This window comes from Schistocerca serialis, chromosome 6 (assembly GCF_023864345.2).
Source record: "Schistocerca serialis cubense isolate TAMUIC-IGC-003099 chromosome 6, iqSchSeri2.2, whole genome shotgun sequence".
NCBI lineage: Eukaryota > Metazoa > Arthropoda > Insecta > Orthoptera > Acrididae > Schistocerca > Schistocerca serialis.
Window position 1 is genome coordinate 439,657,076 of NC_064643.1, and position 22,580 is coordinate 439,679,655.

Consider the following 22,580-nt stretch of genomic DNA (forward strand, 5'->3'; position numbering starts at 1 on the left):
CCTGCTCTTCGTGATGACAGGTTGTTTATCCTGTGAATTGAAGAAACATCTGCTTAATGTTTGTGGGAAATAAAAAATACAGAGAACCCTTTGCTTTTAAAATTTAGCCTATCCTATTAGCAATTTTAACTCCAAAAGATAAATTGCATCATTTCCTTTTTGGTCTACCTATGTTGTTCACAAGGTACAGAGGGAACCTGCCTTGCTTCTTCAGTTTTTTATTGAGAATATTATCAATAATGTTGGAATTAAATAAGCAATTGTTTTTATTGTGTTAAGTTCCTGGTCATAATCTTCTTGGGACATAGAGATAGCAAGGAGATGGTGGATCGTGTCATGGAATGTTGCATGTTTGTAAGCTGTTCAGTGTAGAGAGGAAGTTAGGATGAACGCAACTGACACAAATATGGCCACTGTCTCGACATGCTGGGGCCCAGCTGATGTTTATTGTTACTATTGTGTACCTTTAAGTTGGTGTTTAGAAAATTAAGGGTGAAACCATTTAACTCCATACTGACCTTTTTGTTTATGTGCCACTCGATTGTACTTTGCAAGAACTTCTGGATTTGACTAATGGAATTTTTCCACATACAAAAAATATCATCCACATATCTTCACCAGTATACTCTCTAATCAGTCTCTCATTTGTCGTTAACATTTCTACTAACAAGCAGGTTAAGGATGAACCCATTGCTAGTAATAGCTTGTAATAGCTTACTTGAAGTCAGAAATAGTTTTGATATAAATGGCATTCTACTTTCCAACAGAAATTGCTACATATACTTTCACTGATCAAATATTAAATGCATTGAATAACCAAACATCACCCATTGGGATATTTTGTGATCACTCAAAGGCTTTTGATTGTGTGATCATGAAATTCTTGTAGATAAGCTTACTTAACTGGAAGAATGCAGAAGGTTGAAATTAACAGTACAGATACTCTGCAAAAATCAGTAGAGTCCTCTAACTGGGGAGGTATCAAGAATGGTGTCCCACAGGCTTCAGTCTTGGGTCCCTTGTTGTTCTTAATATATATTAATTGTAGTAATACTGTTCACGTTTACGTAGCACTTCACTTAGCATAGACCGGGACTGAGTCCTAGGCAGGCCCGATGTTAACTGACTGGGCACGGCCCATGCAGCCTGAGTTGTTGTTGTTGTTGTTGTTGTTGTTGTTATGCCGGCAGAGGTCGCGTCCGAATTCTCACGTGCCCTCTGGTGGACGGGACTCTACTTGCGGCAACTACCGTCCGTGACGCACCGTGCCGATGTGTGCCTCCCGCAATCTGTCTGGTGGCTACTGCATTCCTCCTCCTTTGGGGGGTGAAGCCACTGTGATCCACTGCGTCGGAAGGTGGAGCGTCGGGCAGGAGTGATGACCTCCACATCCATTGGAAGGCCGGAGTCGAGGGGATCTGCCAACCCTCGAGCCGGAACCTTCGAATACGGCTGGAAGTGACCCACACGAAGAGGCCCCCGTTGTCCCACCACCGGAGCCCGGGACAGAACGGGCGACAAACCGTCGAACTCAGGATCCTATCCCACCTCGGGAGGGGCAAGACCCAGTGGCGGGGACGATGGGGAAGGGACGACCACAGGTGAACCAGCCTCCTGAGAAACCGGGCCTGCAAGGGGGGCCGGCTCTCGGTGGGGCATCTCGAACGATGGCGATGCTGATGCTGGAGCTACTGGAGGCTGCCAAGGCTGAGAACCATCGCAGTGCGGCTGAGTCACAGCAGGGAGAGGCGGTAACGTTCCCTGAGAAACCAACACCGGTGTTGGCAATGGGGAATCCGGTGTCCGAGAGGTCGGAGGGTGGATGCCCAAATGTGGACGTAGCCGATTTTGGTGACGACGTACCACCCGGTCCCCCGCCTGCAAGGTATAGAGCCGGCGGCCATTTTGGCGCAGGACCACCGCCGGTATCCAACGTGGATTGCGACCAAACCCACGGGCCCAGACCGACATACCCAGTGGAAAGCCAGGTACTCCATGTTGCGAAGACTGGCGAGGACCAGGCCGGAGGAGGTACAGCAGAGTCCTAGGTTGGCGCCCATGGAGGAGCTCTGCGGGGTTGCGTTCTCCCATTGGTGTGGTCCGGTATGCCGTCAGGAAAAATGTCAGTGCTTCCTCCGCAGGAAATTCGTGCATATACTTTTTCATCTGCGTCTTAAATGTGCGCACCATGCGCTCGGCTTCCCCATTCGATTGTGGATGGAAGGGGGGAGAGCAAACATGCCGAATACCGAAGCGCTTACAAAAATCGTGGAAGGTCTGCGAAATAAACTGCGGTCCATTGTCCGAGACCAGGGTGATTGGCAGACCTTCCACAGAAAAGATTTTGGCTAGTGCCTGGATTGCAACTTCTAAAGTGGTTGAGGAGCAGCGAACCACATATGGGAATCGGGAATAAGCATCAGTGACAATGAGCCAAAAGCCATTGAGAAACGGGCCCGCAAAATCGATGTGAACACGTTCCCGTGCTTGGGTTGCCGGCGGCCATGAAGAGAACGCTGCCCTGGGAGATGCCTGTTGGCTCACACACTGGGAACAGGTGGCCACCAAGTGCTCAATTTCTCTGTCAATACCGGGCCAGTACAGATGTCTGCGAGCCAAGGTTTTAGTACGGGAAACACTCCAGTGCCCCGCATGTAATAACGTGAGGACCTCCCTTTGTAAACTTGCAGGAACAACCACGCGAGGAGCTGTATCATCGGTAGCCAGAAGGAGAACTCCTTCCAAGACCGAGAGGCGGTCTCGTAGAATAAAATAATTACGAAGAGGGTCCGAGACCCGGCCTGGAGGGCGGGATGACCACCCCTGCTGAATGAGGCAAACTACTTGCCGGAGAACCGGGTCAGCTGCTGTTTCCCTGGCAACTCGAGAACTAGTGGTCAGGAAGCCGTCAACCACTTGGCGGGACGCCACATCCAAATGAAAACACATAATCTCCTCTCAATCGAACGTAGGATCCGAGCCCACTGGAAGACAGGAAAGAGCGTCGGCGTTGGCATGCTGTCCGGTAGGGCGAAAATTAATGTCATAATGGTACTTAGAGAGGAACAAGGCCCAGCGCCGTAGTCTGTGGGCCGCCCTATCCGGAATCTAAGAGGCAGGGCCAAATAACGATATTAACGGCTTATGGTCAGTGATTAACTGAAACTTCATGCCATACAAGAAAGTGTGAAACTTGGTAACAGCGTAGACAATGGCCAAAGCCTCTTTTTCCACCTGGGAGTAATGGGCCTGCGTGGGACTAAGAGTTTTAGACGCAAACGCCAGTGGTTGCTCGGAACCGTCTGCGTTGCGATGGGCCAGGACCGCCCCCACCCCATACTGCGAAGCATCTGTAGCCAGGACCAACGGCTTATGGGGGTCAAAAGTAGCCAAACAAGGCGCTGACGTGAGGAGGCCCTTCAACGAGGTGAACGCTCGCTCGCATGCAGGTGACCAATCAAAAGGAACACCCTTGCTCAAAAGGCAGTACAGGGGGCGGGCTACAGTGGAAGCCCTGGGAATGAACCGGTGGTAATAAGCTATCTTGCCTAAAAAAACTTGTAACTCTTTCAGCGAAGCGGGCCGAGGAAGGTCGATGATACTTTGGACCAAACTTCCTAGTGGCTGGATACCGTGCCATGAGATGGTGGAGTCCACATACTCAATGGACGGTTGGAAGAAGTTTGACTTATGCAGGTTGCAATGCAAGCCCATAGACCTGAATTTGAGAAAGAGGGTGCGAAGGTTGTGCAAGTGTTCCTTCGTGCTGCGGCCCGTGACAATTATGTCATCCAGGTAATTAATACCATGAGGGATTGTCGACATGACGTGCTCAAGATAACGCTGGAATATCGCCGGGGCACTGGATATTCCGAAGGCCAACCGCTGGTATTGGGAAAGGCCAAACGGGGTGTTGACGACCGCCAGCCGTTTGGAGTCCTCATCAAGTGGTATTTGATGATAAGCCTCCGAAAGATCGATTTTCGAAAAATATTGGCCTCCCGCCACGGCAGAGAACAATTCATCAGCACGAGGCAAAGGATAGGTTTCCACCATCAATTGGGAATTAATGGTGGCCTTGAAATCGCCACAAAGACGTAATTTTCCCGAGGGCTTCCTTACAATAACAAGGGGCGAAGCCCACTCACTAGAAGAAATGGGAAGAATGACCCCTAGGGCTGTCAGCCGGTCTAGCTCTTCCTTTACCTGAGGGTGCAGAGCCAAGGGGATCTGCCTCGCACATAGAAAACGCGGGCAAGCCGACGCCTTCAACGTTAAGTGAGCTTCAAAATCTGAAACACGCCCCAGGCCCTCCTCAAAGATATCTGGAAAGTCTGAGATCAAAGATTTCAATGATTGATAGGGAACATCTTCGGAGACCAACTGTATGGTGTCAGTGATAGAAAAACCGAAAGCTTGAAAGGCATCCAGGCCAAAAAGGTTAGTGGAGCTCGCATCACTGACAACAATAAAAGTAATAGGCTGAGTGACTGATTTGTAAGTCACGTCGGTAGTGAATTGACCCAGTAGGGGAATGAACTGTTTACCATAACCGCGTAGACACCGGTAAACTGGCGTCAACGGGGGCGATCCAAGCTCGGAATAAGTTTGTGCATTCAACAACAAAACTGCCGCACCCGTATCTACTTGCAGTTGTAACCGGCGTGACCGAACCAACACCTCGATAACGAGTTTGCGTGCCGATGTGTCGGGAGCCTGGCCCGATGAAACTTCCTGAATGTCAACGTCCATGTCCTTTGTACCTGCTTCCTTCGATTCTTTTGAGGCTGAGCGGCAAACTTTAGCAATGTGACCTTTTTTATTACATTTGCGACAAATGGCCCAATGCTGGGGGCACTCTGACCGATCGTGATGTATATAGCACGATGCACTGGACGGCAACAGGGGCCGGCGGCCAGAATTCTGTTTACGCGCCATGCGGGAGCGGCCGTAACAGCCGGATTGTACCGCTCACATGTTGTCCACCCCGGACACAGTGGACGCGGACACACTGCCCTGAACCGCCGTGACGTCGCACCACGCTTCCAGCTGTTGACCTGCGGCGTGAGAGACTTCATACGATTGAGCAATGGATAGGACTTCCTCAAGGGAAGGGTCTTCTAACTGCAGGGCCCGTTGCCGGACCTCCCTATCAGGGACCGAACGAACAATGACGTCGCGTACCATAACATGGGCATACGACTCTCGCGACTGCTCCGTGACAAAATGACACTTGTGACTAAGACCGTGCAGGGTAGTGGCCCACGCCCGGTAAGACTGATGGGGCTGTTTCTTGCATTGATAGAACTCGACCCTAGCCGCCACAACATGCATGTGGCAGCGATAATATGAAGACAGCAATGAACACAATGCGTCAAAAGACAAGGACAAGGGTTCCTGGAACGGCACTAGCTGCCGCAAAACTTGATACAGCAAGGGAGATATCCAAGACGAGTCCGCAGCTCGTGGTCGTGCGGTAGCGTTCTCGCTTCATGCGCCCGGGTTCCCAGGTTCGATTCCCGGCGGGGTCAGGGATTTTCTCTGCCTCGTGATGACAGGGTGTTGTGTGATGTCCTTAGGTTAGTTAGGTTTAAGTAGTTTTCGAGGGGACTGATGACCATAGATGTTAAGTCCCATAGTGCTCAGAGCCATCCAAGACAAGAAGAGAGCACAACATACCTCCGCATCGGCAACATGAAACGCCTGGAAATGCTGCCGAAGACGATGTTCATATGCGTCCCAATCCTCTGCCGTCTCGTCATACGGGGGGAAAGGGAGGAGGGAACGGCGCTGGAGCAGACTGCGTGGAGAGCAACGCTGGAAGCACTTGTTTCATGGTGGCCATGAACTCCGTGTGCTGCTCAACCAAAACTCGCACTAAATCCTCCATGCCGTGGAGAAGCTGCGAAACCGGAACAACGACGCAACATGCGAAAGAACGACCCTACTCGTCGCCAATTGTGTAGTAACACTGTTCACGTTTACGTAGCACTTCACTTAGCATAGACCAGAAGTGAGTCCTAGGCAGGCCCGATGTTAACTGACTGGGCACGGCCCGTGCTGCCTGACTTGTTGTTGTTGTTGTTGTTGTTGTTGTTGTTATGCCGGCAGAGGTCACGTCCGAATTCTCGCGTGCCCTCTGGTGGAAGGGACTCTACTTGCGGCAACTACCGTCCGTGACGCGCCATGCCGATGTGCACCTCCCGCGATCTGTCTGGTGGCTACTGCATTAATGACTTGCCACAATATATTCATGAAGATGCAAAGCTAGTTCTTTTTGCTGATGATACAAGTATAGTAATCACACTCAACAAGCCAGAATCATGTGAAGAAATTGTAAATAATGTTTTTCAGAAAATTATTAAGTGGTTCTCTGCAAATGGACTCTCACTAAATTTTGAGAAAACACAGTTTATACAATTCTGTATAGTAAATGACATAACACCATTGATAAATATAGACTATGAACAGAAGTCTGTTGCTAAGGCAGAATACTTTTAAATTTCTGGGTATGTGCATTGATGAGAAATTGAATTGGAAGAAACACATTGATGATCAGTTGAAACGGTTAGGTTCAACTACTTATGTTATTAGGGTTATTGCAAATTTTGGTGATAAACATATCAGTAAATTAGCCTACTGTGCCAAATTTCATTCACTGCTTTCATATGGTATCTTTTATTGGGGCAATTCGTCAGTAAAAGAGAAAGTATTCATTGCACAGAAGCGTGTAATGAGAATAATTGCTGGAGCTCACCCAAGATTACTTTGCAGACATTTATTTAAGGAACTCGGGATATTCACAGTACCTTCACAATACATATATTCACTTATGAAATTTGTCATTAATAACCCATCCCAATTCAAAAATAACAGCGAAGTGCATAGCTACAACACTAGAAGAAAGGATGATCTTCACTGTTCTAGATTAAATCTCACTTTTGCACAGAAAGGGGTGAACTATGCTGCCACAGAAATCTTTGGTCATTTGCTAAATAGTATGAAAAGTCTGACAGATAGCCAACCAACATTTAAAAGCAAATTAAAAGAATTTTCTGATTGACAGCTCCTTCTGCTCAATAGATGAATTCTTAGATATGAAGTACTAATTGCAAAAAAAAAAACGAAAAAAAGAAAAAGATAAAAATAAAAAATTAATTATTTTGTGTAAAGAAAATTTATGTTAAAAATGACACGTTCCACATCATTACGAAATGTTGTATTCATGATCTATGGAACAAGTATGTATTGGTTATGCTCAGCTGTTTTTCTGAATTCATGTCATTTAAACACAATATGTGGGATTCAGTATCTGTACAGTCTTTCATAAGAATACTTGAGAACGGGCTGTGAATATCAAGAGAGACTAATTTTGCAATGTATACTGCACATGCTGTAATTTATCTAAACTTGTCGTCGTGGTCGTTTGTGAGAGTGGTACGTAGAGGTTGCACTATGTTCCTTGATTCCTCACTTAATGCTGGCTCTTGAAACTTTTTAAATAGGCTTTCATAGGATAATTGGTGTCTTTCAGTTACGTTAAATTCATTCCAATTTACCAGAAAATGACCAGATAAAAGCTGCTTCGTACAGATGACTGCAGTGAGTTGTTTTATCAAGTGGCACGGTTAGAGGGAGGAAGAGTCAGGAAGCAGGAGGAGCGGTTGGTGAAGAATAGCTGATGGCTTGGAGGAAGGCAGCAGACATACAGGATAGGAAAGCGAAACATGAACACTGAAGCCAGTGACTTTCTGCTGCAGGCGTGATCCCCAAAACTACAGTCCAATTTCATTTATGTCTACCTGTTGCAGGTTCTGAGTTCGAACATAATGATCTCCTTATGCCATAAATAGTGGTCATGAAAGCCAAGGATCAAAGCGAGCAGATGGATGTAGTATTTCTAGACTTCAGGAAAGCATTTGAGTCAGTACAACATTAAAATTTCTTAATAAAATAACTATCATATGGCAAACCAAAAAACTTTTGACTGGATTAAGGATGTCTTGGAGGGGAGAACACAGCATGCTAACGTGGATGTAGAGTCATTGACAGGAGGAATCATGCCTACCCCAGGCAAGTGTATTGAGAAATTTGCTGCACAACCTGACAGACATTATGTGTAGTAACCTACAATGTTTGCAGATTATGAAGTTACCTATAATAAAGTACTGTCTGAAAAAACTGCACAACCATCCTGGCATGTCATGATAAAATTCCAAACTTGTGCAAAGATTGGCAACTTACTTTGAATGTACTTAAATGTAAAGCAGTGCACTTCACAAACCATAGAAACATGCTACACTTTTACTACATATCAGTGAGTCTCAGTTGGAATCAGAACAACTCAGACAAGTACATGGATGTAACAATTTTTATGAACAGGAAATGGATTGCAACATTGGCTCAGTTTCAAATAGTGCAGTTCATGACATAAATCCAGTGTAGAAAAAAAACTAATGCTAAATCACAGTAAGACTCAGTTTTTACAGTTTCTAACTCACAATTCAACAAAACCTTATGGTTTAATTTCACAGAATGGGCATATGATTAGTGAAACTGAACAGTTCAAATTTCTAGGTCTTCAGATAGGTAGTAAGCTGCTGTGGAAAGCCCATGTGCAGGATCTTATTCAAAGCCTTAATGCTACCGTTTTTACTATTCAAACGGTATCTGAAGTGAGTGATCATTCGACACGAAAATTAGTCTACATTGCTTATTTTCATTTGCTTATGTCATATGGCATTATATTTTGGGGTAACTCTTCCCATTCTGAAAGGATCACGAACCTCTTGTCAGCCTCTGTTCACGAGTCTGGGCCAATGTCAAAATACCCAGACTCGTGAACAGAGGCTGACAAAATATATATATTAACAATATATATATTAACAAGATTAATTAGACTGATTACAATTTGTTCAGAGATATTAAGCACTCGCCCTTTGAACCCTCCATAGGCAAGTGAAATGGGAAGAGAACCTATTGTTTGGTACATGCTAAATACCCTGTGCTGTGGGTTGCAGAGTGTGTATATAGATGTATTCCAGAAATTGAGTTCCAAAGTCCCTTTGAAAAGTAGCAAAGGCGCTAGCATAGTTATAGAACTTACTAATGGTAATAACTTTGAATGTAACCATTGTATTCTGCATCTACACATACATATATACTCCACAAGCTGCCATACAGTGCATAGTGGAGGGTACGTCATGTCACTACTAATCATTTCCTTTTCTGTTCCACTCACAGAGTGAGGGAAAAATTACTTTCTAAGCACCTTGGTACAAACTGTAATTTCTCACATTTTATTTTTGTGGTCCTTAATGTGAAATGTATGGTGATGGCAGTGAAATAGCTCTGCATCCTGCCTCAAATACTGGTTCTCTACACTTCCACAACAGTGCTTCATGAAAGTGTGTCATCATTCCTCCAGAGATTCCCATTTGAGTACATGAAGCATCTCTGTAACCTTGACATACTCATCGAATATATTGGTAACAAATCTAGCAACCTGCCTCTGAATTGCTTCAATGTCTTCCTTGAATCTGAGCAGGTGAGGATCCCAAACACTCAAACAGTACTCAATAATGGGTCTCACTTGCATTCTGTATGCCATATTCTATATATATAAGCTACACATTTTGAAAATTCTTCCATTGAAAGTATTCACCTTCCCTACTACCAACCTGGCATTCTCGTTCCATTTAATACCGCTTTGCAGCATTACACCTGGATATTTAATGAATGTGACTGTGACGAGCAGTGCCCTGCTAATGCTGTATTCAAATATTACAGGATTGTTTTTCCTACTCATTCACATTAACTTACATTTTTCTGCATTGAGAGCAAGCTGTAGTTCATCACACCAACTAGCGATACTGCCTAAGTCATTTTGTATACTCCTGCAGTCACACAACAGTGACACCTTCCTATACATCATGACATCATTAGCAAAGAGCTGTAAATTGCTGTTCACCCTGTCTGTCAGATCATTTACGCATTTATGTGTATAGAAAATAAGAGAAGTCTTATCACAATTCCCTGGGGCACTGTTGACAATATCCTTGTCTCTGATCAACATTTGCCGTCGAGAACGACATACTGGGTTCTATTACTTACAAAGTCGCATATCTGGGAAACCAAACCAGATGCTCAGACCTTTGTCAACAGTCTACAGTGGGGTACCATGTCAAATGCCTTGTGAAAATCTAATATTATGGAATCTACCTGTTGCCGTCAATCCATGATTTGCAGGATATCATGTGATAAAAGGACAAGCTGAGCTTTGCACAAGCAATGCTTTCTTAATCTGTTCTGATTTGTAGACAGTATCTTTTCTGTATCAAGCAAATTTGTTATAATGAAACTCAGAATGTGTTCAAGAATTTTGCAGCAAACTGATGTCAAAGATATTGGTCCTTAATTGTGCAGATCTGTTCTTTTACCTTTGTTATACACAGTAATCATCTGTGCTTTTTTGCAGTCACTTGGGATTCCATCTGGGCCTGGCAACGTTTTTTTTTTTTGTTTTCAATTCTTTCAGTTGCTTCTGTATGTCACAGATACCTATTTCTATGTCCTCCTTGCAGGAATCTGTGTGACAGTCAAATATTGGTACATTTGTACTTGCGTGAATGATTTCTTAAACGTGAAATTTAAAATTTCAGCTTTTCTTCTGCTATCTTCTGTTGCCACCCCAGACTAATCGACAAGTGACTGGATAGATGCCTTCGACTCACTTGGTGGTTTTAAATATGACCTGAATTTTCTCTGGTTGTTGGTAAGATCTTTTGCTAAGGTGTGACTGTGGAAGTTTTATGCTTCACACATTGATTGTATTACATACACAAGAATTTCTCCTACTTTTTTCTGGCAACATTTGCACGTTCTTGTGTGAACCGAGAGTGCAACAATCTCTGTTTCCTCAGCGTTTTCCAAATTTGATTATTAAGCTGCGGAGGATCCTTTCCATCCTCAGTCCACTTAATTTGCACATATTTCTCCTGAGCACAGTTTACATTCAGTTTTAGCTTTGCCCATGATTTCTCTAGGTCCATTATATTGGAACTAAATGATGCTCATTCAGCATCTTAATGGGATGCTAATGGCTGCTTATCTAGCATAAATACTGTCCTAGCCTTATAGATGGATTTATTGTCTTTAATAACTGTCATCACCATGATGGCATCATGATCAGTATGTCTGTCTCTATACCGGCACTGTCCATAAGATCAGATCTGTTTGTAACTGAAGGGTCTAAAATATATCCATTAGATGTGGGTTGTCTAACTAGTTGTTCAAGGCAGTTTTTGGAAAATGTGTTAAAAATTACTTCACAAGTCTGCCTGGCCTTGCCATCTGTAGTGAATCCTTAGATGTCCCAGTCTGTACTCAGTAGATTAAAACCACCGCCAACTAATACTGCATGAAACAATTTTTGATGTTGCTGAGCAACAGTCATAAAATAATTTTTAAATGAACACACCACTTTTTGACTGTATTGTTGTTTATTTAATTACGACCTAGATTTCAGCATTTTGATGGCCTGCAATATATGTTAATGACATAAACTCAATTAATTGAAAATGGCATAAAAGGCTTGAATCTGGGTCTTAATTAAATAAACAATAATACAGTCAAATGGTGGTCTGTTCATTTAATATTGCATGGTGTGGGTATTTTCATGCTACTGAGCATGGACTTCCTGTGGATTATTCTAAAACTGTTATGACAGAATCAGCTGCCCAGTAAAAAAATTCGATAATTAACTTGAGTTCACTTAGGCCTGCAACCAGTGTCCAGATAACTTCACAGGCAGACTCAATTTTGACTTCGATAGACACAAAATTTTTGTCAACAACACTGAACACACTTTCTCCTGTGGCATCTAAATCTGTCTCTTTGATAAATGTTCCATGCCTTGCTAAATATTTCTGAGATTCCTACTTCAAATTTCAGCCAGCTTTCAGTTCTGAGGGTAATTTGAGTGTGACAGCTTTCCTGGAGGGCAGTAAGTACAGGAACTTTGTTATGAATACCTCAACAGTTTACTGTTAAAATTGTGACAGTCGAAGTGTGTGTACTTTGTACAGAAACTGATTTCGTTCTCTGCATATTGACTGGCAAGCATTCATCACAAGACCTCACTCTACCACCTAGCTTAAAAAAAAACTGTGTGCAGTCCACAAGTACTCTGCAACCCAAGCAGCTGCTGCATTTGTATAGTACGTCCCTGACCTATCAAGGAGAGTCCTGCAACTGCACACCCCATAACACAAGTCCATAAATCTGCAGCCATCACTGTCACAGAATCAATGGAACCTCTGCTTCATTCTCCATTCAGCTCCAAACCAAAGGACCCTGCTCGACTCCGGGTATGATGCTGCAAATTGTGAACTCTACTTGCAGTTCATGAGTGAGGCCAACTATCTTCCCCATGCTCGCCAGCCAGATGTAGGAACTGAGGATGGCCTCAGAAGCTAAGCTACAAGTGTCATTGATGTCAACATGAGCAGCAGCTTGTTGTCTACTGCACACAGCGCGCTCTATGTCTTGGATGAGGGCCCACCCCCTCTGGCAGACATATCAAGTGCACATTGGAATGCTTTCTGACCATCAGTGCTATTTCCCCAAGGGGCTGCATAATGTACCTTACATTGGAGCTTCTGATAACTTATAAACCCTTCCCCCCCTCCCCCCCCCCCCTCCCCCTCTGGTACTTGTGTGCCCACTCAGACCCTACTGAAGGAGCAGCCACCTGTCCACTCATAGAAATAGGGGGCGAGGTGAGACAGCTAGCCTCCACATTGACTCTCCGACTCAAGAGACATAAGCATGTAGCAATCCGCCACTCAGTCTGCAGTGAGCACAGATCCCTTGCGCCGGTACACTGGAAGGTGCACTGACAGCAGAGCCCACAGGAAAAGCAAGCAACACCTGACGTATTCCATGCGATGTGCCATATTCTCTGCTGCTGCCACACCATGGGGCAGCAGCCTGCAGACGGCTGACAGTGGCCGTAAGCATCTTCAGCTGTCTAAGAACTGTGGCCAGCTCGTGTGCAATGTGTGATATAGGTGTACATGTTCTGCTTTCATCTCTTTATAATCCCACACATACTCACTCCCCTAGAACTTTTTCAGGCCCTGAATACATCTATACCTTATATGTGATATGGATTCATATCTTAGAGCTCTCTTGTAATCAGTAGTTTGTGCCCATAGAATTCATAACAACTGAGGTGACGCAGTGTATTCAACAGAAGCAATGTACAATTTCTTCACCAGTCATGTTTATTAACATGGTTTGCAATGGTACTTACAAAAGGACACAAGTGGTTTTCTTCTCCATCCTTTTCTAATCATAACTTATCATGCATCCTCTAATGACCTCAACAGTGTGACACTAAATCCCAATCTTCCATTCCTTTCTTTGTAGAATTCACTTATTTTTAATATATTTAATTATACATATTACTTGGTGTCTTAAAGTTAATTTTTAATGTGGTTAGAAAGATGGCTCACCATTCAACTTAAATTTAAAGAAGTGAGTAATGGACACTCATGCAAAAAGGAGTATAGATTTTTCCTTAGTTTCTAAACTTACGTTGTTGTTCGGAGCTGTCTGATATCATTGTCTGACCCCAGTCTTTCTGATTACATAGATAGCGGGCCTCTGTATTCTAAGACTCCCAAGATTGTCTCCATGAGACTTGGATAGCAGATTATTTGTCCAGGTTTGTGTAGGTTTAAGAGCAACTGCAAATAGACTGAAAAAGGTAAGGAAACAGTAATTAAATTGATGATGAAAAACTGTGAAGCACTACACATTGGCGTCTACATCTACATCCATAACGCTGCAAGCCGCAGTGAAATGGGGCACTTTCCATTGTACCAGAAGTTCAGTTTATTTAACAAATATTTATTAATAATGATACAAATCATTGTACATAGTAATAATACTACAAACAATTGACATTTAGAATTTAACACAGTAAAAAAAGCTTGGCCCTTATGAACATCAGTCTCAACAGACCATTGTTGCAGTTCCTTTTTTCATTTTTCCCTTCCTCCTCCTCCGCTTCCTCATCCTTCTTAATTATGGTGGTGTAATACCTCTGTTCAGCCAACTGTCAAGTAATTCTGCATGTTCTTATTGAGTCTTGTTGTTTGGTGTGCTAATTCTATGCAGGAGTAATAATTGTTAAAACTGCTAGTCAGTTTTGAATTAAATAAGTAGTTGTACGTCCGATCATCCAAATTATTGTGTTGTTTTTGGATCAGGGGTATTGCGGCTTTTGCAACCTTATCATTTTCATTAGGGCTTTCCCCATTCCATTCCTTTACAGAATGGGGGAAGAATTGTTGAAGCAGTAATTAGTCTAATTCGGTTTTGATGATCCCGATGGGCCCAACACATTGGAGTATATTATTATATTCCTAGATTCATCACTCAAAGTTGATTCTTAAAACTTACTAAAGAGGCTTTCAAAGTATAGTTTGCACCTATCTTCAAGCATGTGACAGTTCAGTTCTATCAGCATCTCCATGATGCTCTCTCATGGGTCAAACAAACATAATTATGTCAATTCATGTTGCACTTCATTTTAAAAGTTCAATAATCCCTGTTAGCTGCTTGTGGTACAGATCTCTCACACCTGACCAGTACTGTAAGTGGGTTGCACAAGTATTTTATAAGCAATCTCCTTTGTAGATTGATCATATTTCTGTAGTGTCCTACCAATGAACCAAAATGAGCCACTTGCTGTAGCTATGACTGATTCTGCATGATCATTCTGTTTCATATTTCTACAAACTGTTACACCCAGGTATTTGTATAAGTTGTTATGAATTAGGAGTTGCAGACACATTTGTAAATTTTCAAACAGTTTTAGGTGTTATGAAGTAATAGTGCACACTATCGCAACTTTAATTGACAGATATATGAGTGAAATATAAGAAACAGATGTTCTTGCTCGTTTCATACCTTATTACTGGTCACTTATTCATTGTGAAATGTTGGGTTTGCTTTCTTATGTTACACTCGAAATACATTATACATTTTTTCATTAATAATTGCTTTGTTTTAGGTAAGAAATCCCATTTAAGAAAAACTGCACAGAAAATAGAACCGTCTGAAGAAACAGTATCAATTATAAAACAGTCAAAAATATGGAAGATGGAAAATGAACTTTATGAGTTTGCTTTGGAGCAGTTCCACTATGTAAAAAAGAAAATACTGGCAATTAAGGATAGTTCAAACTCTGAGAAAGTGCAGCAGTTTACTTATGAAAAAATACGTCCAAAATGAAGGTAGTTAATCTGTCTACTATTTTCATGTTTAATGACTTTTATATGTTCACTGCCATAAATTGCACATATTTTTGTGTTTCCCTTTATTTGTAATTTTCAGTAAGCCACACCTATTAGTGTCCATGTAAGATGAGCTCATGTATATCTCCTGTAAAGAATGAAACTTGCTAAATACTATAAACCTGCTGAATTAAAATCCCAGAAATAGCCACAAATGTGACAAAGTCTCCTCATCAACTGGTACTTGTAAAGATTGGCAAGAAACGCTTGAGATAGGAGCGGAAGCTTGGAAATCATCATAGTTGGAAGCTCACAAAAAAACACTTTTTTCTCTAATTTCACCCACAAGACATCTTGTGCATTTATGATTCAGCGCTTTAACAGAAAATTATTTTTAATGTCATTACACATCAGTACATAATGACTGTTAAATAACTTTTTTTTGTATAATTTATGTTTCTAAAAATTTCCTTTTTCTACAGTTTGATTTTCCTTTATGCAGCCATGTCAAATCTTTTTGTATCAAATAGGTTCTACATTATTACATAAAGTGAAGTGAAATTGCGCTTTGAGCAATGATATCATCTGACTTGCACTTGTTTAGTAAGTGTCCTACATAATGTGTGCACCTCAAAATTACTTTTGAATTAATAGCTACAAATAAAGTAATGGGGTGAGTGCAGTAATCTGCACATCACTACACCCCTGCCACCACTACCACAACACGTATCGAAACACTCACTCATTGGAGCAATGAGCCGTTCAGCTGCTCCAGGCCTCCACCAATAGGCACTCACATTGGTCCAGTGTCTCTATTGCTTGCAGTCAATAGCAAGGAGACCCTAGTGGGCAAATGGTTCTTATATGGGCATCTGCTGGCAATCTTGCATGTGTTGTCTATTGCACTAAAGCTGTCATGCCATGGCTTAATACGAGCAAATAGTTATTTTCTTAAAACTGTCTTTTATTGCATTTGGAATTAAAACAGTGAGCCTCACAGGGAAGCACATTATGCTTTCAGGCAATCTCATGGATTTCCTAGCCACAGTGACCACACACTGTAGTCAAACATTACACCTCAGTCACCTCCCTGCACCCTGCTCTTCCTACTACAATATTTTTGGCTTGAGCAGATTCAGGCAGTTGTTGTCCTATGTGATTGGTCATTGCACATTATAATTTTGCTTTTTTCTAGTTTCATTTGGGTTCTGGAGCTTATTTGTTTAGTGTATGTTGTATGATGCTGAACAGTATCAAAAGAAAATTTATGAGATGACCTGTTGAAAAGTTTAATATCGTTTTTCTGGGGTGGGAATTGCTATATGATATTAGTTGAGAGAAATGGTGCATTCGTTACTCACCTACTTCAAAACACCTTAATGGTGACCCACTTCTTTGTTGAAGTGAACAAAAGGATTGCTACAATTTTAAATATAAACAGGCACACAGTTGTAAAAATTGGCAAGAAAATATTTGAGACAGGAGTGGGTGCTTGAGAATCATCAAAGCTGGAAACTCTGAAGAAAAAAATATTGTATAGATTAGCAGAGTATTAACATAGATTCATTTGCTATACATGTTATATGCCAGCATGTTTAAGATAATTATTCAACTACCCCGAAGGAAGCAGGTGTTTTGAAAGGTAGTTACGTATCATTATTTGCAACTTGTCGCAAACTGGACTTCCACTGTAGACATTTGTGTGGCTAAAGCTGCTGATGGAGACAGAGACATGGTGATGCACATTTTCAAGGCAGATCTGCGACATGAATTAAGTGAAATGGTGTAGCTTGATTAAACTGAAGTCAATTTTGACATATTTTCAAGCAGTACTGTACAAATAACATAGCACTAGAAACAATGGCAGTGCATTCAGCTAGGGAAACAGACTTATGTTTGTGCATGCAGGCATCTATATTATACTGTCCTAAACTACCTCCTGGTTTTGAAAAGAAAGATAGGATATTGTGATAATAAATGAATCCTGATATGTCTGCAAAGTGGTTTGCAGACTCAGTAATATCAAATATGGAAAAACTGTCAACAGTTGTAATCGATAATACTTCATACTATTCTGTTGTTGTCATTAAGGTGCATACTGTGGGAAAGTGATAGGAGAGTATAATTGATTGACTTCAGCATTACATCCTAGTAAATCAGAATCTTAAAGAAGTGGGACTTCTGGAAATAAAATCCCCTAACAAACCACTATTCCAGAGATATGAAATTTTACTGACAAACTTTCGGGGATATAGTAAAGAGCATGCCACATTTTCACTGCCATTTAGCCCAATGGATTTGATCTAGGGCCAAATTAAAGGTTTGCTGTCTGAAATAATACGATGTTCACACTGTCGGCTGTTGAACCACTCACTGATAAAGCTGTTTGGACAGTCAGTTCTAAACATAGGAAGAAATCAGTCAGTTGCATTCAGTGCGTCATGGAGTGGGGGTGGCAGAGGAGGGGGGGGGGGGAGGGGGGTTTGCAACAATTCAAGCATTTGCTATGGCATTAAGAGTGATTTCAGTGTAGTATTTCCATTTTTGTCACAGAAATGATACACAAACAGATTCAGCTGTATATCTGTAGTACACTGCTTACACTGCTCCATAGCAAAATTATAACTTAGTAAGTTTTGAAACTTTAATAAGAATGCAGTTATTAAAAATAGAGATCAGGTGAAGTTAAACACACCAGTTAAAGCTTTACCACTTTTTTTTATTAGTATACAGGGTGATTCATGAAATATGCAAATATTTCAATACGTTATTCTAGAAGTAAAACTAAAGGAAAAAAGTTTGTATTAACATAGGTCCAGAGATGTTTAGTTACGTAGTTATGGCTAATCAAAGATTTTACCTGAAATTTAGCAACTTTGCTAATATGAAGCCATTGCAAAATTTTATGAGGTTAAAGTAAAGCATGATTTCCATTTATTTTGTTGTTACTGATCTGGTGAGTCTAATAAAACATGCCCCAGGTGTATATGCAGTAGTTTTCCAGAACATCCAGAGTAGCAAAGATTATTATAGAAGTAAATTTGTTTATTTTCTATTAAGAATGTAGAAATGTTTATTTCATTTTTGGCAACTGTTAGTGAGTTGTTTCAGTCATTTCTTAACATTGAAACGAGTTAGTTTTCTGTATTGTTCAGTGAAAGATCATAATAACAACAGAATATTTAAGTTACTACACATTTAAATGAATATTTTCCCCAGAAATGGATTGGTCAATTTGCTACACATCTGTGGCCACCCAGATCACCCGATGTCACACCAATGGATTTTTTTGTATGAGGGTGTATGAAAGACAGTTTATTGGGACAAAGTCAATACAGCTCGCATTATGAATGCAATAGACGAAATTAATAATAATCCTGTGAAACTGAAACAAGCAACAAAATCTGTTCGTACACATGAAGCTAAATGCATTGAACCCGGTGGAGACATTTTTGAACATATGTTGTGAATGTATTATGAAATTGTATGTATGCTGCACAACTTCCTTAACAGGGAGCTTTGCTTTTTCCGGCTTAACATGAATTAATAAAAGCAGTTTATCTGACACATTCATACAGTTTCAGTTAACATTATTACCATCATTTTTCCAATTAAATTCTCTACAACTTGTGTTGAAAACTTTATGCAATTGTCTGGAATTTAAGAAAGAAATTGGGCCAAGTAGTTTATGAAATTACATCTTTGCCTCTCTGGATGTTGTGGAAAACTGCCGCAGATACATGTCTGGGACATGTTTCATAAGATTCACCAGATCAATAACAAAAAAATAAATGGAAATCATGCTTTACTTTAAGCTCGTACAGTTTTGTGATGGCTTCATATTAGTGAATTTGGTAAATTTCAGGCAAAATCTTTTATTAGCCATAACTCCATAACCAAACATTTGCGTACCTATGTTTATATAAACTTTTTTTCTTTAGTTTTACTTGTAGAATAACATATTAAAAAATTTACATATCTTCATGAGTCACCCTGTATATACATTTTAATGTCTTGTTTGTTGTATTAAAAATAAGTAGATTAAAAAACTTCCCATGTCACCATCATTATTTAAAACCTATATAGATATTAGCCTTAAAACATGGTCTCGTAAATGTAATAGTATGGGATTAGAAATAAGAGATGGAGTGTACCTACATCATTTATTGTTTGCTGATGATCAAGTGGTCGTAGCACAAGATGGGGAGGATGCTAACTATATGTGCAATCAACTAGCAGTAGCATACAAAACTTGGGGTTTGAAGATTAATTACCAGAAAACAGCATCCTTGACCAATGATGCAGATGAGCTATACATTGAAGAAAAGAAAATCAAAAAGCTAAACACTTTCTGTTATTTGGGATCCTTCTAGAAATCAAGGGAAAATCAGAGTCAGAAATCAATAAAACAATTAGTAGCGGATGGAAGGTCATTGGGATGCTTGACTCAGTCTTACGGAGCAGGAATGTAATGAGCAGAACTAAAAAATTAATATACAAATCCACATTAGAGAGTGTGGTTCCGTATGGAACGGAGACCTGGACAATTAACCTGAAGCACATTAAAAAATTACAAGCTCTAGAGATGGACTTCTGGAGAAGATTGGCAAGAATCTCCAGGAAAGAAAAGATAAGGAACACCGAAATAATAAGGAGAATCGAAATAAAAGAAAGAATATATATGTAATGGGAATGAAGAAATTACAGTGGTATGGGCATGTACTACGAATGGGGAAAGCCAGAATACCAAAATTGATGCTGGAGTGGGAACCGGAGGGGAGAAGAAGAAGAGGACGACCTATGATCACCTGGCTCCAAAATGTACAGCATACAGTGAGGAGAATGGGCGCAGAGGGAGAGGACACACAAGATCGAAACACCTGGAGGAATATTTTGAAAACATAGTTTAAGAACGTTTATTCTTTGACTTGTAATTTCCGAGCAAATTATTATGTTGGAGATAAGCCTCTGTAATGAGGAAAAGTTCAAAATAATAGTAATAAATAAAAAACTTCATGAGAAGTTAATTGTTAACCTAGCTATTTGCTTCTCATGATAAAACCAAGTGATCATTTGCCAAGATCTTTCATTCATTAGTGGAGTATTATGTGTTTCATTCATCTCATATTATTATGTGCTAGACACATCTAATAGAGTTGTGGCTTCTAACTGATGGATATATTGTTTGTTCTTGAGATTTTGTTTGCATAATGCATTCATCTAAACTGAAGGGATGTACCCAGTTTGGCAAAAGCTTGATAACATAGTCAGTGATACAAAGAATGAAAGACTAGTAGATTACGACCCATGGGAGTACCAGTAAAGGTTCCAGAGAAATGTGGGGATATGTGAGACAATACTGACACTACAACTTATCTTCAGAGAGAGGCTGAAGAAATATACATGTACTTTTGCAGCTGTTGTGGATTGGAGGCATCTACTTTGATCAAAATCTCGCTGCCACTGAAAAAGACTAATAGAGATTTCCTGGCAGGACATATGCGTGGGTTCGGTTCTAGAGTAGCACACACACAATGACAGTAACACAGAATAGTAAAATATGTTATCCAACATTGGTAATGTGTGTTACAGCAATTGTAGAATGCAGGTTTAGCCTACATGTCCTGCAGTGACTACAGTTCCGTGAATACTGACTAATAATGTTCTCGGGATTAAAGTCAGAAGAAAACTAATCTTCTTTCTTGATGTACTATTCAAAAAAGAACAGTTCCAAACTAACAGTATTCAGTCAAATCTCTAGGCAGGTTACCTGTGTCCATATACGATAATTCTATACACTGTTCTGTTTCTACTAAGTACTAACCACTGTCTAACTATCAGGAACTGTTTCTGTCTCACATGACAACTTGAAGACATGACAAACATTCCACAGGAACTCAGTAGCAAGTCTCGGACGACTTACAACTTACAACTTGGAACTCATGTTTGTGCATGGTTACTTAAGTGTGAATGTCTTTTCTTGGTGGTGCTGTCACTCCATGGGGCATGATTCTTATGGACAGAATGAATAATTTGTGTTCAGCAATGTTTCTGCTGAGGGCAGCCGTCCCTGACCATGGTACTTCTATTTGTTGCAAATTCTTCTTGTGTGGTATCTCTGTACACCACTGCAGCATTTGTAGATAGCTTTTGATGGTGTTGACAGGAATATACCATTTGAAATTCTAAAGATAGCAGGAATAAAATAAAGGGAGTGAATGTGTACTTATTGTACAGAAACGAGACTGCAGTTATAGTGGTCAAAGGACATAACAGGAAGCAATAGTTGAAAAGATGGGGAGACAGAGTTGCAGTGTATCTCCAATGTTATTCAATCTGTATTTTGAGCAAGTAGTAAAGGAAACCGAAGAGAAATTTGGAAAAAAAAATCAACCAGACAAAATAAAAACTTTGAGATTTCCGATGACACTATAATTCTGTCAAAGATGGGTAAGCAGTTAGAAGACCAGTTGAATGGAATCAGTAGTGTCTTCAACAGAGGTAAGAAGATGAACAGTAATAAAAATAAAACAAGGGTAATGGACTGTAGTCAGATTAAATCAGCCAATTCTGAGGGAATTATATTAGGAAATGAGACAGAGATGACATAAAAATGCAGACTGACAATAACAAGAAAAGTGTTTCTGAAAAAGAGATATTTGGAAACACTGAATATAAATTCAAATGGTAGAAAGTATTTTCTGAAGATATGTGTGGGAAGTGTAGCCTATGATTAAACCTTGACCCTCCAGCAGCTGGAGAGGTATTCTAAACACACCTCAAAGAACCATGTCACCCACATCGACTCCAGAGACCCCTCACTTAAAGCCTGGTCAGTTTATATTGCCCATGTTTATATCTATGGAACACAATCCACACTGTTTTCTCAGCAGTCTCTCTCTCTCTCTCTCTCTCTCTCTCTCTCTCTCTCTCTCTGTCTGTCCTGCTTCATTAACAACCACCACTACCTCCCTACTCTGTAACTCCATCAGGAATGTAAAGCAGTGTGAGCTTTCTACATCTTCATCTATATACTCCACAAGCCATTGCACATTGCATAATGATGATCAGATCTTACCAGTATCATCTGTTTTCTTTTCTATCTCTTTTGTGTATGAATGACATTTCTTAATTTCTGCTATCTTATTCTTGCTATCCCTAAGCAAGATAGACGATGGTGGCAGCGTAATGGCCATATAGCCTTCTTCAAGTAGAAGTTTTCTAAATTTACCCAACAAGATTTTGCAGGAACTATGTTGTCTTCCTCCCTTGGAT

At 40.9% G+C, this 22,580-nt stretch overlaps 1 protein-coding gene and 1 long non-coding RNA gene across 2 annotated transcripts in view; one reads left to right on the plus strand and one right to left on the minus strand.

Annotated features, from left to right (window-relative positions):
- LOC126483921 (heparin sulfate O-sulfotransferase) overlaps window positions 1-22,580 on the plus strand; it is a 78,211-nt gene that overhangs the window by 49,302 nt on the left and 6,329 nt on the right. The window contains exon 7 of the mRNA XM_050107197.1: window positions 15,083-15,305. Coding sequence (XP_049963154.1) covers window positions 15,083-15,303 — 221 coding nt within the window. The 3' untranslated portion in view covers window positions 15,304-15,305. The remainder of the gene's footprint in view (window positions 1-15,082; window positions 15,306-22,580) is intronic.
- LOC126483922 (uncharacterized) overlaps window positions 1-22,580 on the minus strand; it is a 53,013-nt gene that overhangs the window by 15,266 nt on the left and 15,167 nt on the right. Inside the window, exon 2 of the long non-coding RNA XR_007587789.1 lies at window positions 13,600-13,762. This is a non-coding gene — a long non-coding RNA (uncharacterized LOC126483922). The remainder of the gene's footprint in view (window positions 1-13,599; window positions 13,763-22,580) is intronic.